The 13,820-nt window shown below is 45.6% G+C and overlaps 1 protein-coding gene across 1 annotated transcript in view; it reads left to right on the top strand.

The window, feature by feature from the left end:
• Positions 1-13,820, top strand: part of LOC115644557 (potassium voltage-gated channel subfamily KQT member 1-like) — a 798,115-nt gene that overhangs the window by 458,977 nt on the left and 325,318 nt on the right. Inside the window, 3 exon segments of the mRNA XM_030549102.1 lie at positions 6,299-6,374; positions 10,840-10,934; positions 12,245-12,285. Of these exon segments, the coding sequence (XP_030404962.1) occupies positions 6,299-6,374; positions 10,840-10,934; positions 12,245-12,285 (212 nt within the window).

A 13,820-nucleotide genomic window follows, 5' to 3' on the forward strand; every position in this document is an offset into this window, starting at 1 on the left:
CGTTGGCACTCCCGCTCCCGACGCCACTTGCAGTCCCAGTGCTGTTCTCCTCCTCGGTACCGGTCGCACTTGCCGCACCAGTCGGTGTCCCGTTCGCCGACCCGCTACTCTCAGCACCATTCCAGCTCCTGGCACTGCTACAGGCACCGTGACTCCCGTAGCCGCTCTCGACATCGAACCTCGAGATCTCGGTCGACCTCCCGGCACCGCTCTGGTTGCAGGTCCAGATCTTGTTCCAGATACCAGTACACCTCCCGGTACCAGTCCCCAGTGCCGAGTTGGGCAAGGTCCGGTAGAGTCAGAGACTCTGACCATGATTTTTCAGCACCTCCATGGCCATCCGGACACGCATCAGTGTCATCCCACGCTGACAGCTCTTATGCTCAGGACCGTGATTCTGATGTGCCCACCAACAACCTGAGAGCCCATCAGGACCTCCAGGTGGAGGAGGTCCCGGAGGTAGGGGACCCAGTAGTGGACATTCTATCGCCGGTTGCCCCACTAGAGGGGCCCTACCCGTTTATTCGGACCATCCAGGCAAATGCCGATACTCTATGGGGGGTACGACTACTTGTATGTCCGTCCTCCTCCCTGCTCACTAGTCGTTCAGTCCGTTAAGGAAAGGGAACGGCATGGCCAACAGGCGCCAGCCCCGAAATCGAAGGAGGCTAGGCGAATGATCCTACTCAGCCACAAGGTGTACGCTGCAGGGGCCTTATAGCTCTGTGTGGCAAATCAACAAACCTTGCTTAGCCCATATCATTATAACACCTGGGTGACGGTGGATAAGTTTATGGAGCTTCTCCCTCAAGACTCCCGCCAAGAGTTCACTGCCCTTTTGGAGGAAGGAAAAAAGGTGGCCAGAGCTTCCCTCCAGGCCTTGTTGGATGCAGCAGACTCAGCAGCCAGGGCTCTGACATCGGGTGTTACCATGAGGAGCATCTCATGGCTTCAGGTTTCAAACCTCCGGCCGGAGCGGCAGTATACCATTCACGACTTACCATTTGAGGGTAAACGCCTCTTTGCAGCGAAGACAACCCCAGGCTGCAAAGCCTGAAGGACAACAGGGTCCTAATGCGCTCTCTCAGCGTGCATACGCTGACGACCTAACGCAGACCTTTCCGTCCCCAGCCACACCGCCGTACTCTGTGCCTAGCCACAGACAGAACTTTGGCAGACGGCACGGCCGAGGTGGTCGCAAACGACCGTCAGGACCCCTAGAGGGCCAAGATCGAGGTCACTCGCAATCACCACCGGGACCAAAGACGAACTTTCAAAGGTGCGCCCGAGAGCGGTGTACCAGTTACAGGCGGGATCTCACTCCTACTTCCTCTTGGCGTGGTCCCAATTAACTTCAGATCGCTGGCTCCTACACATGGTGGAGTATGGGTACCACCTTCAATTTGTTCCAGCCCTGTTCCTCTTCAGGGACCCCTCTCAAGACCAATTCCTCTTACAAGAGGTGCAGATGCCGATGGATGAAAGGGGCAAGGGGTTTTACTCCCATTATTTCCTAATCCCCAACTCTTATGGAGGTCTCAGACCTATCCTAGACCTGTGAGGAGTGAACTGGTTTATGATAGGTTGAAGTTCCGCATGATATCCGTGGGAACCATTATCCCGTCCTTGGATCCTGGAGACTGGCATGCCACCCTCGATATGAAGGACGCGTACTTTCACATCGCCATCTTCCCTCTGCAGAGGAGATACCTCCGCTTCTAGCCAACCGTCAGTACTTCCAGTTTACGGTCCTGCTGTTTGGCCTTTCTACAGCCCCATGGGTATTAACCAAGTGTATGGCCGTAGTCGCTACCCACCTCCGCCGACGTCGGATATGCGTTTTCCGTATCTGGACGATTATCCGAGGAGACTCTGAGACACAAGTCACTCAGCATGTGGGCATCGTCAGGGACCTATTCACACGTCTAGGCCTGATGATCACTATAGAAACATCCATTCTGGTTCCCACGCAGAGGTTAGACTTCCTAGGAGCTACCCTGGACTCCGACCTAGCCGGAGCCTGCTTACCACAGCCGCGGTTTCAGGCGATGGCAACAATCATCCGAGGTCTGCAGACTTTCCCAACGACCTCGGCTTGCACTTGTCTCAGTCTCCTGGGTCCCATGGCTGCCTGCAAGTTTGTAACCAAACATGCCAAGCTCCGCCTCTGTCCTCTCCAAGTTTGGCTCAAATCGGCATACCGCCCGGACAGAGACCCAATGGTCACGATAGTCACCATTCCCTCAAGCACCCTAGGCTCCCTAGAATGGTAGCTAACTCCCTCCCTGGTGTGGGCAGGGATGCCGTTCCATCCGCCCCAGCCCTCACTGTCCCTGATGACGGACGCGTCATCTCTCGGCTCGGGTGCTCACCTCGGTCACCTTCGAGCTTAAGACCTTTGGTCTTCTCAGGAGCTGGCATTCCACATCAATGTCCAAAGATGAGAGCAGTCCACCTGGCGTGCCAAGGGTTCCAGTAGCAGTTGTGAGGCCATGGTGTCTCAGTGTTTACAGCCAACACAACGGCCATGTGCTACATAAACAACCAGGGAGGGACATGGTCCTCCTCCTTTTGTCAGGAGGCCATCCATCTCTGGGACTTTTGCATAGCCCACTCAATAAATCTGGTAGCGTCCTTTCTCCCAGGCGTTCGGAACGCCTTGGCACTTCGACTCAGCAGGTCTTTCCTGTCTCACGAGTGGTCGCTCTGCCCCGATTTGATGCATTCTGTTGCCAGAAGTGGGGATTTTGCCCCACATAGACCTATTCGCTTACCGCAAGAACAAGAAATGTCTGAGGTTCTGCTCCTTCCAAGGTCTCTCCCCAGGATCGATCTCGGACACTTTCCTCATGCCGTGGAAGGGCCAACTCCTTTATGCCTTCCCACCATTCACCCTGGCTCATTGGGTCCTGCTCAAACTTTGCAGGGGCAGGGCACGCATCATCATGATCTCTCCAGCGTGGTCCACCAGCACTGATACACCATGTTGCTCGAGCTGTCAATAGCCAACCCAATTACCCTGCCACTCCACCCAGACCTCATAACTCAGGACCACAGCAGGCTTCGCCACCTGGACCTGCAGTCTCTTCACCTCATGGTGTGGCTGCTGCATGACTAAACCGGGGTAGCAGGAAGCCTTCCACCTGATCAATGTACCTGGCCGAGTGGTAGCGTTTCTCCTACAGGTGCGAAACGCTTGATCTTACTCCTACTGAGGTCTCCATCCCCTCTATTTTGGACTGCCCTCTGGCCTACAACAGCAGGGCCTAGTGGTGTCATCTCTGAGGGTACACTTGGCAGCCATCTCTACCTTCCACCCAGGCTAAGGTGGTCGTTCCGTGTTCTCACACTCTATGGTTTCGAGGTTCCTCAAGGGCTTGGAGCGCTTACACCCTCAAGTACACCGCCCAGCCCCAACCTGGGACCTCAACCTGGTTTTAACCAGATTTATGTCTCCCCCATTTGAGCCGTTAGTGACCTGCTCGCTGCTATACTCTTGGAAGACAGCTTTCCTCAAAGCCATTACATCGGCCAGACGAGTCTCCGAGCTCAGGGCTCTTACGGTGGTTCCGCCATACAATATGTTCACAAAGACAAGGTGCAGTTACGACCACACCTGGCTTTCCTCCCTAAGGTGGTTTCGGCCTTTCATGTTAACCGCACTCAACGCAATGGGGGCAACAATTGCACTCCCTGGATGTCTGTAGAGCACTCGCATTTATATTGAGCGGACAAAACCATTTCGTAAAACGCCCCAACTCTCGGTTGCAGTAGCAGACAGAAGGAAAGGTCTACCTGTTTCCTCTCAGAGGATCTCATCTTGGGTGATGACGTGCACCCGCACTTGTTATGATTTGGCTCACGTTTCCCCAAGCCACATCACCGTGCATTCTACCAGGGCTCAGGCTTCATCTGCCGCCTTGCTGGCTCGTGTACCTACCCACGAGATCTATCGCGCAGCTCCATGGTCCTCGGTCCATACCCTTGCTTCGGATTATGCTCTGATTCAACAGTCGAGATGCTGCAGCCTCTGGCTCAGCAGTTTACATTCTGCCACATTTCACTCCGACCCCACCACCTACATAAGGCTTGGGAATCACCTAACTGGAATGGATATGAGCAAGCACTCGAAGAAGAAAAGATGGTTATTCACCTTTGTAACTGTTGTTCTTCAAGATGTGTTGCTCATATCCATTCCGAACCCACCCTCCTTCCCCTCTGTCGGAGTAGCTGGCAAGAAGGAACTGAAGGGTGGCTGGGTCGGCAGGGGTATATATCCGGCGCCATAGCGGCGCCACTCCAGGGGGCGCCCAGCCGACCCTCCGAGTGTTGCTAGGGTAAAAATCTTCCGACAAACGTGCACGCAGCGTGCACACACTTAACTGGAATGGATATGAGCAACACATCTCGAAGAACAACAGTTACAAAGGTGAGTAACCTTCTTTTTCTCTTTATTGCATAAATAAATACCGTTTTCTAATAGTGGGGTCTGTTAAATTGTGTAATAGCCTCCAAAAGGGCAACTTGATCACATGGGACATTTAAAAACTTGACAGTGCACTAGAGAATGTACTGTAAGGAGCAGATCTTTGTCAACAGGGGATGGTTGAACTTCAAGGACTTCACTCATGTCTGTTTTCTGTTGGCTGTATCTATTTGGAGCTGTTTTACCCTGCAGAACCCATTTCCTTGGATTGCGCTAAATGACCCCTATAGGTGCATACAGATCTCAGGATATTCAGATGTAGATGTTTGTTTCAGGCTGTCTTTACTTGTAGGTAATGTTTAGGGTTCTGTAGTTCTATTCTTTTAAAAATTGCATTGTGTTTAATAACTGTCAACTATTTCTGTATCAAATGTACTCAGTTTACAGACAAAAAGACATTTCCTTTTTAATCACAAGCCATACAATCTTAGCTGGAGCTCTGTGAGCCAAGCTCAGTGCTTTCCTTTTGTCATAATAAAAGTCCTGTAGGCCAAACTACTAGTAAGCTGTCAGTGACACTTGTTTAATAGGTTTACACAAATGTAATGATTGGAACGTAACAATTCTGTTGATGACACACAAGAAGTTTTGGAATCCAGCTCACTTGCTTAATTGTTTTGACTCTGCAATGTTCTATCTGTGTGTTTATGTATATACAATGTGCTGGGGGGAGAGCGGGGGTTATATTGTATATACACACATTTCATACAGACACTCTGTGTATAAATATATATTTTCAAACTGCAAATAGTGACTTGTTTAGATAGAAATCACAGTAAAATATTTCCATGAGGTTTAAAAAAATATATTCCTCAGATTGTGGTACATTGCCCGATCAACAGGAATGATTTAATCAAACAACAATTTTAAAGTGCTGCTTTGGCATGGGCATTATTTCTTTGTAATGCACTGAAATCATTACGTCTTTAAGGCCTTCACTCTGTAAAGGGGCACTTCAGAGCTGGAGAAACCAGGGCTGCCTGCTGGCTCCTTTCCCCAATGAGTGACGGTAGGGGAGAGGCAGTTGGCTCTGCTTTCAGAATATTTGGTGGGTCCAGTCACCATGCTGGCTGGCCTTTTCGAGGCTGTCATCAGATGTCAATGATGATGTCAACATAGAGTATTGCCCTCTGAGCACTGTCACCAGCTTGGGAGGATAAATATATCTTTGCTCATCTCACCAATTTTAAATGATTGGGAGGATGATATTTGCTAAATATATTGTGTGCAATATGATATTATGTGTGTGTAACTATTATATATGTGTGTGTGTGTGTGTGTGTGTGTGACTGTCTATGTATTTGTTCATACAGGTACACACACACATAGTATGTAATATATGTATGCGTGTTGTGTTAGGCTTGTTTCAAATCTTCTGGTTTGTTATTCTCTCCTCCTCCCCCCTCCTCTGAAGAATCAAAGCACTTTTCAAAGGACTTAATTTCCATGCTCTGGAGCTCATGGGCAACCATTCAATAAAAGCAAAATAAGGAATGTGGTCATGGTTCTAAAAACATTTCACATTCTTCGAACTGATGCCAGTTATAAGCAATGACAGTAATCCTGTCTAATCCCCCACACATTTTATCTTTGTACACCTGCTTGTACTGTCTCTCTTATCAATTTATTATACTTAGAGCCAGAACTATAGAAGAAGGCAAGGCAATGGAACAAAAGAGATGTGTGCTAAATGTACTGTGTTATAAATTTGCATTGTAGAAGAGTATTAGGACATGTTGTATTTCATTGCTTACAGTCATCTTCTGTTGTTTTTCTTTTTTTCTTTTTCTTTTTGTGTGTTTTATTCGGCAGGTTAACTGAAACACACCGAATAGCTGTCAAAGTCATAAGGAGAATGCAATATTTTGTGGCCAGAAGAAAATTTCAGGTAAGCAGCAATATTAACAGTAGGGACAAATGAGAAAGATAAGTGAGGGGAGGAACAATGGGTTGGACTTTGAAAAAGCTCAGTGTGTACAATTTGCCCTTGAGCACAGGGCTGGGAAAAGGCCTATGTACTTAAACACTAGGCCTCATGTTTGCCTTCTACATAGGGGCAAATTTCACAATGTGTTCAGAACTTCTAGTTAATGTCAGGGTAGTGTTCCAGAAGACTCAAGCATTCAGCATTTCTAGAATCAGCTCCATCATTCTTTTTCATTCATCTTTTTTGTTGTACCTTTAATTTCCAGAGTAATTGAAAAAATATCAGGTTTTTTTCCTGTTGAATAAAACAATCAATATGCTCATGTGTATTGTTCAACTAACAGAAAAGACTACATAGAGGGTCCTGCTACAATGCAGTTGTATATGTATTGTATATGATGATCATCTAGTAAACGTCTGAAAAAAAGACTGGAGAATAGTTTGAGTGCAACAAAATAGATTTAACTGTTTTAGGAGTATATAATACAATGTTGCTTTCAAAATCATGATCAAGATTTTCCAAAATGACTAATGGTTTTGAATGCCCAACATGAGACATCTTAAAGAGGGCCTGATTTTCAGAAAGTACTGAGCATCGATTTTCTGAACATTCACTTTCTTTAAGGACTCTCAAGTTATTCATCCAAAATTTGAAGCACCCAAAATCACTTGTCACTTTGAGAAATCTTTTTCATTCACCTGCCTGTGGTCTAATTCCCTAATTTCCCATTACAATAGCACTTTATTGTTAGTTTAATTATGATATTCTTCTTGCAGTAACTGGTGACCTGATTTTCAAAGGTGCTGAGCACCTCCAGCACCCACAAAGTTCAATAAAATACGTGGAGACTAATTGTTTCCGAAAATCTGGCTACAAGTTTCCCACACATTGTATTAGTTCATAGTTTTCATACTATTTTGAGATGATATAAAAAATAAAAAAGAGAGAATATGGAGTATGGAGAGAATAGGTTTCAAGCAGGTTTGACTTAAGCCCTAATATGTAATCACAAGGGACAGAAATGTGAGATGAGATTGCAATGTTCAGAACCAAAGGACCTGAGTTTGTAGCTTTTGTAAAGATATCCTAGCCTAGAAGTCTGTGTATTAGATGAGTTTGTGAAATCAATATTCAGATGACCTTATGGCCACAAAATGTAGGCTAAGGTAGACCAGAGTGTGAGATAGATTTGGGGAATTCAGATGTGCTTGGATGTTTATACTCAAAAGACGCAGAATTTGAGATGGATTTAGAATGTTGAGTCTGAATGGCCTGGACAGAGGATAACTTAAGGGGGAAAGGAGTCCAGTAACGGGGAGTCTGAGAATTACTTGCAGGGCCAGCCTTAGGGAAAACGGTGCCCTAGATTAACTTGTATTTTGGCTTTCTGCTGCTTCCCTGCCCACCCCGCACTGCCCCTGGGCCACACTGCCTCCCCCAGCCTTCCACCCATCCCCCCATCACCTCCGGGCTACACTGCCTCCCCACCCCATTGCCCCGAAATCCCTTCTGCAGCCTCGCACCCCAGGCCTGCCCCACTCCTTACCTCTTGGCCACTGCACCACCCTGACCACGCCGCCCACCCATAAGGCTGGCCCTGATTACTTGGGCTCAGGGAGTTTTGCCAAATTTGCCAAATTTTCCTGGGGGTCTCCGTTATATCCTTCCCCTAGTTGTACTGTATATTGTAGTATTTTTCAGTCAGAACTTGAGAAGAGATTGTGTTTAGTCGAGTCACGTCTGTGGATGCTGTGCCAGAAGTTGGCAAGGGCATAAGATGTTCAGGTCTAAGGAGGGCTATTGGGAAAATGGAAGAAAAAGAATAGAAGTAGAGGGATTTTTTTTTTAATCTTGATTCTTTCCAAACTTTAGACTGGACTCAGGCAGCATTCAATGTAGAGTACTTTACAACACAAGGCTTTAGTGCTGATGATTTGATAGCAGGGATAAAGAAAGGTTTAGGGAGGGGAAGTGAAATTTTATTGGGAATGAGAAGAATTAATTATGCACATGGTAACACATATTTAAAAATAAAAACAAAAAACCTAGTACATTTAGGCTCTGGGCTGTACATCATCTGTAAATAGAGAGTGCCCAAAAGAAGAGAGAGGGTTAGCCAAAATGCACTCAAAGCACCCCTGCCAGTCAATCCAAAGAGTGATATTGGCACTGTTTCTCTGGGGGAAGACAATAGCCTGCTTTTCTGGCCAGAAATAGTGATGTGTCAGCGTCTACTACAAATGTAGCTGAGAAAGCGGGGGGGGGGGGTTATGGGGGGGAATGGCAGTAAATTGAAAGCTTTAAACACACACACACAAGAACACTCTAAGCTCTGTTGAAAGCAATGCTACAGGTAACTACTGACTGAAGAGCACGAGGAGCATGTTTTGTCATTGAGTTTTTGCTTCTTCATTTTACAGGATTTATTTCCACTCCAGTTGCATGCTTTTTATTTGAAATGTCTATATGGCTGCCTTCCAAGCATGACTCCAGCACATACTGTAGGTGTTCTGTGCATGTGTGCAATGGTGCATGCTAATGGCTCTGGCTGAAGCTGTGGCAGAGTGGAAACAGACAAGATGACTAATGAGCTGTTTTCAGTTATTTTCAATTACTAGATTTGCCGTGTACCTTTTTTTTCTTGATCCAAAGCCAAAAGGAAGACATCTTGCCCCATATTTCCCACTGGGCTGATGGCTCTGAAAATGCTTATATTTTCAAAAGCAGATCAGCTTTTTCCTCCCCTAATGTGTCCGTACTGCACCTTTTATAATCACATCATTTCATGCAAATTAACAAAGCTTATTTTTAAAACAGTGTCTCACCAGCCATATCCATCAATTGGTGGTTAGCAGCAGCAGCTGCACTCAGGCTTAGAAAAGGGAGAAGTCAGAGAAACCCCGGAGTTTTAGCCTTTTTGCCTTTGTAGATTCACTTCTATTTTTAATCTTAGTTGTTCCTTTTTGCATCAAGAAATGTTGGGTAGATTTGGGCCCAAACCAACTCCAAATCCAAATACAGTCAAGCTTTGAGGAAGCTCCTGTCTCACCAATGATCTAGACCAAAACCCTGTCACTAAGCATCCCCAAAGTTTAGAAGAGTTTGCATCTGGCTCCAAGCTTTATGAATTGAGCTTCTCTCTACTGTTGAGGATTATAGCAGAATGACTTCTATATTGTTCTGTAATAAGCTGAGGAAAGTCACACATGTAACTTTCATTCAGTTATATGCCATGGCTTTCTGTGCTTAAAATGGACTATGATGAGCCAGTATTTTTCTCTGCATGTGATAGTGTAAAGGTGTAACTCTTATTGACAGTAATGGGTATCGCTCAGCTATGTTCCTGTGCTGAATATGCACTCCTATAATTTCCAGGAATATCATATTTTTCAGTTATTACAGAGAACTTTCCAAAACAACAAAAGCTCTAGAGGATCAAAACAGATGGTGCAACTGCAGGGCCAGTGCAAAGATGTTTCGCGCCGTAGGCAAAACTTCCACCTTGCACCCTCCCCCATCCCGAGCCGCTGCCCTGAGGCGCACCCCCCTATTGCAATCCCCCCCTCCGCCCTGAGGTGCCCACCCTGCGGCAGCTCCCCACCTCCCACCCTCCGCCCTGAGGCACCCCCCCTGCCCCAGCTCACCCCTGCTCTGCCTCCTCCCCAAGCACACCATCGCTGTTTCACTTCTCCCTCCTCCCAGGCTTGCGGCGCCAGTCAGCTTAGGCGCCCACAAGCCTGGGAGGCAGGAGAAGTGAAACAGCCACGGCATGCTCAAGGAGGAGGCAGGGCAGGGGTAAGCTGGGGCGGGGAGTTTGCCTAGGTGCCGCCCCCCCCTTACTTGCTGCTGGCAGCCCTCCCTGCACTCCCCTGCCCCAGCTCCCTCCTCCTAAATGCCGGCAGTGACCAGGGCAGCCGAAGATCCAGCCGCCGCTGTCTCTGCCGAAAAAAATGCCGCCCCCCAAATCCTAGCGCCCTAGGCGACCGCCTAGGTTGCCTAAATGGTTGCACCAGCCCTGTCCAACTAACTTCAGGACCAGACTTCAAAGAGAAACTGCTGAGCTTCAGTTCATCTGCAAATTTGACACCATCAGCTCAGGATTGAACAAAGACTGTGAATGGCTTGCCAATTACAGAACCAGTTTCTCCTCTCTTGGTTTTCACACCTCAACTGCTAGAACAGGGCCTCATCCTCCCTGATTGAACTGACCTCGTTATCTCTAGCTTGCTTGCTAGCACACATATATATACCTGCCCCTGGATATTTCCATTACATGCATCTGAGGAAGTGGGTATTCACTCACAAAAGCTCATGCTCCAAAACGTCTGTTAGTCTATAATGTGCCACAGGATTCTTTGCTGCTAATATAAATAAGTGATGTAAAACAAGGCTTATTACACAGTCTCTCATATTACTCCTTTCACAGCAAGCTCGAAAACCATATGATGTACGTGATGTAATTGAACAGTACTCTCAAGGACACCTTAATATGATGGTTCGCATAAAAGAACTTCAGCGAAGGTATGCCCTGTCTATCTAATCAAATATCGGTTTCTCCGGTGCTGGTTGGCTTTAGAAGAGAAGTGTACTTAATGAACAGTAATTGTCAAAAATTGCAAGCTGGGAGCATGATATCTGCAAGGTTTGACTTTGTCAGTTTTTAACCCTTTTTTTAAACAAAGTTCAAAATTTTTGTCAACATCCTCAGCAAAAAATCAAAAGGGAAGAAAAGAAATGGAGGTAAATAGTGTGAAATTTAGTGCAGGTTATGACAGGGCCGCCCAGAGGATTCAGGGGGCCTGGGGTAAAGCGGCGGAGCTGCAATGCGTGTACTCCCCCGGGGGTGGTCCTGGTCTTTGGCAGCATTTCGGTGGCGGGGGGCCCTTCAGTCGCTCTGCATCTTTGGCAGCACTGAAAAGCGCCCCCACTGCCGAAATGCTGCCGAAGACCTGGACCACCACCGGGCCAGGGCACGCGGGGCCCCTATGGTGCCCGGGGCCTGGGTCAAATAGCCCCACTTGCCCCCACTCTGGGCAGCCCTGGGTTATGAGCATTTCTGACTAGTTCTCACAAAAGAAAAACTCTTCCAATAATGACTTCCCTTCCTAGCTCCTCTCTATGCCTCTCCATGGTTGGGAGAAATCATTATTTCACCTGTACTTGCCTGTCTATCTGAATCTTCTCTTCTTCCCCTTTCCTCTCCCACAATTACTCCTCTGTCTTGCCTACTTTTCTGTCACATACGTTCTCAACTATTGAATCAATCATGTGAAATTTTGCCTTAAAAATGTACTTCTGGCTTTCAGCATAGGTTTGACTTTTTTCTTTGTAGTGCATTGCTGAATTCCTGAGGACACCAGAACCAGATCTTTCACCCACTGAGGCAAAATTCCTATTGAGCAGGATAGGGTCCACTTATTCAAAATAAAATGATTTAAAAAAACACACCCCACCCTGTCTCTGTGTGATTCAGGGAACAGTTATGAATATTAAGAAAGCCATTTTATCTGGATATTCAGTGCAATACAGGTCTAAATTGCTTTAGCTATAAAATCAAAACAGAAGAAATAAGGAAAATATCAGTGTTCATGAAAACCACAGTAACAGTGCAGCTTTATTCCAACAAATAACAGTGTATAAAGGGCAAGACTGCTGACTGTATGTAAATCCAGTCATGCAAGACCAGTATTTTCACTTGCCTTGCTATTGGTTTAAAACTACTGTTCTTTTGCATGTAAAATATGCATGTGTACTATTCCAAGCAGCAAACAATAAGTTGTTTGATAATTCTACTGCTGGCAAACTAAAATGATTGTCTGTTTTCTTTTCAGACTGGATCACTCCTTAGGGAAGCCTGGCCTTTTTCTTCCAGGTATGATGACTATATATTTTGTATAAAATGAATGGCTCCATCATTCAGTAGAAATAACTGTTGGTAGACTAATGTAGACCAATCATACAGTTAATTGCTGGATGCAGTTAATAGGCCCAGTATAGCTGCAGAAGGATTGGTACTTGGCATTCATGTAGGGCTGCTGGAATTAAACAGAAACTGAGTACAGCTGTTAAAAATGTGTACAAGGGCTAAAATGCCTGAAAACTTCTCCTACTATGAGATTTGCCATACCAAACTGCTTTCTTAACCATTTGTAGCTAGGCTTGGATATACACCGTTTACACTTTAAAAGGTCTTTTCCTTTTAGAAAGATTCTATGGTTTTGGATTTAGGATCAACATTTTCAAAAGCACCTAAGTCCTATTTTTACAAAATGACATTAGGCACTCAGAAGCATCAGTCTCACTGAAAGTCAATGGGATTTAGAATTCTGAATATTTAGTTCCTTTTAAACATGTGATTTAAGCCCCTAAATCACTTAGGTGTTTTTTTAAATTTTTACCCTTATTATCCTATAGTTAAAATGAAAAATAACACAAGAAACATGAATATCTCTCAAAATGGAAGAAACTTTTAAAGTCTGACCACTGCAGGGGACTTTCAGCAAAGTGGAATACGCAGTATGCTCTTCTGCCTCATAACTAAATTGTTGTTTGGGCTGTAGGGAAAAAAATTAGCTAGCTTGCACACATTTATGTATGTTTGCACTCTGAGTTATTATTTTTTTTAAGTGCATTGTGCAAGCTGAGTTTTTGAAAATGTTGTGAGGCTTCAGGGTTTTTTGTTTTTTTTTGGTTTTTTTTTACTTTGGGTTTAATATTACCAGAGTAGAGCTATAATTTGTATTACTTGAACATAGCATTGGAGGTGACTTAAATATGTTTTATGAGACAACTTTTTGTATCTAAGGCAGAGAGCGAGAGAGACATTTGACTGTAAAGAGCATAACTGTGAGATAACATTCCAAGGAATTTGTGAAGCTGGGTACTCTCCATCCATGCTTCTTTAAGCATCAGGTCCCACAGACGAGGCTACTAAAGTTTAGTCCCTAAATCCTAGCTCCTCTAACCTATTTTGCCTATTTGGATGATCTCAAATAGCTTTAGGGATTTAAACAAGTGTTGAAATAAAGTCGTATGGGGCCAAACCTGCCCCAGTGGCTGTCTGGGATCTGTAATCAGCTCCATTCCAGGCAGCTCACAAGCAGACACTACATTAGAAGCAAAGAATTTTCGGGGAAGAGTGGGGCCTGTAAGGTATCACTGGACTACCAGGAGCCCTCAGGTTTGGCAGTGAGACCCTACGCTAGTGACATGGTCTGAAAACCTCATCCTGGAGAGTAGGGAGCAGTGGGAGAATTTCAGTTCAAACTAGGGTCTGCTACAATTTTTTGTAATGAAAAATCTTACCCTTCATTTTGCATTCTTATTCTATTTTTTGTCTTTGGAGAATTTATTAGTTTACACAAATATCTAGTAATACAAAGAAAAATTCTGGTAAGTCCATCTTCA

Source organism: Gopherus evgoodei, chromosome 1 (genome assembly GCF_007399415.2).
Source record: "Gopherus evgoodei ecotype Sinaloan lineage chromosome 1, rGopEvg1_v1.p, whole genome shotgun sequence".
Lineage (NCBI taxonomy): Eukaryota > Metazoa > Chordata > Testudines > Testudinidae > Gopherus > Gopherus evgoodei.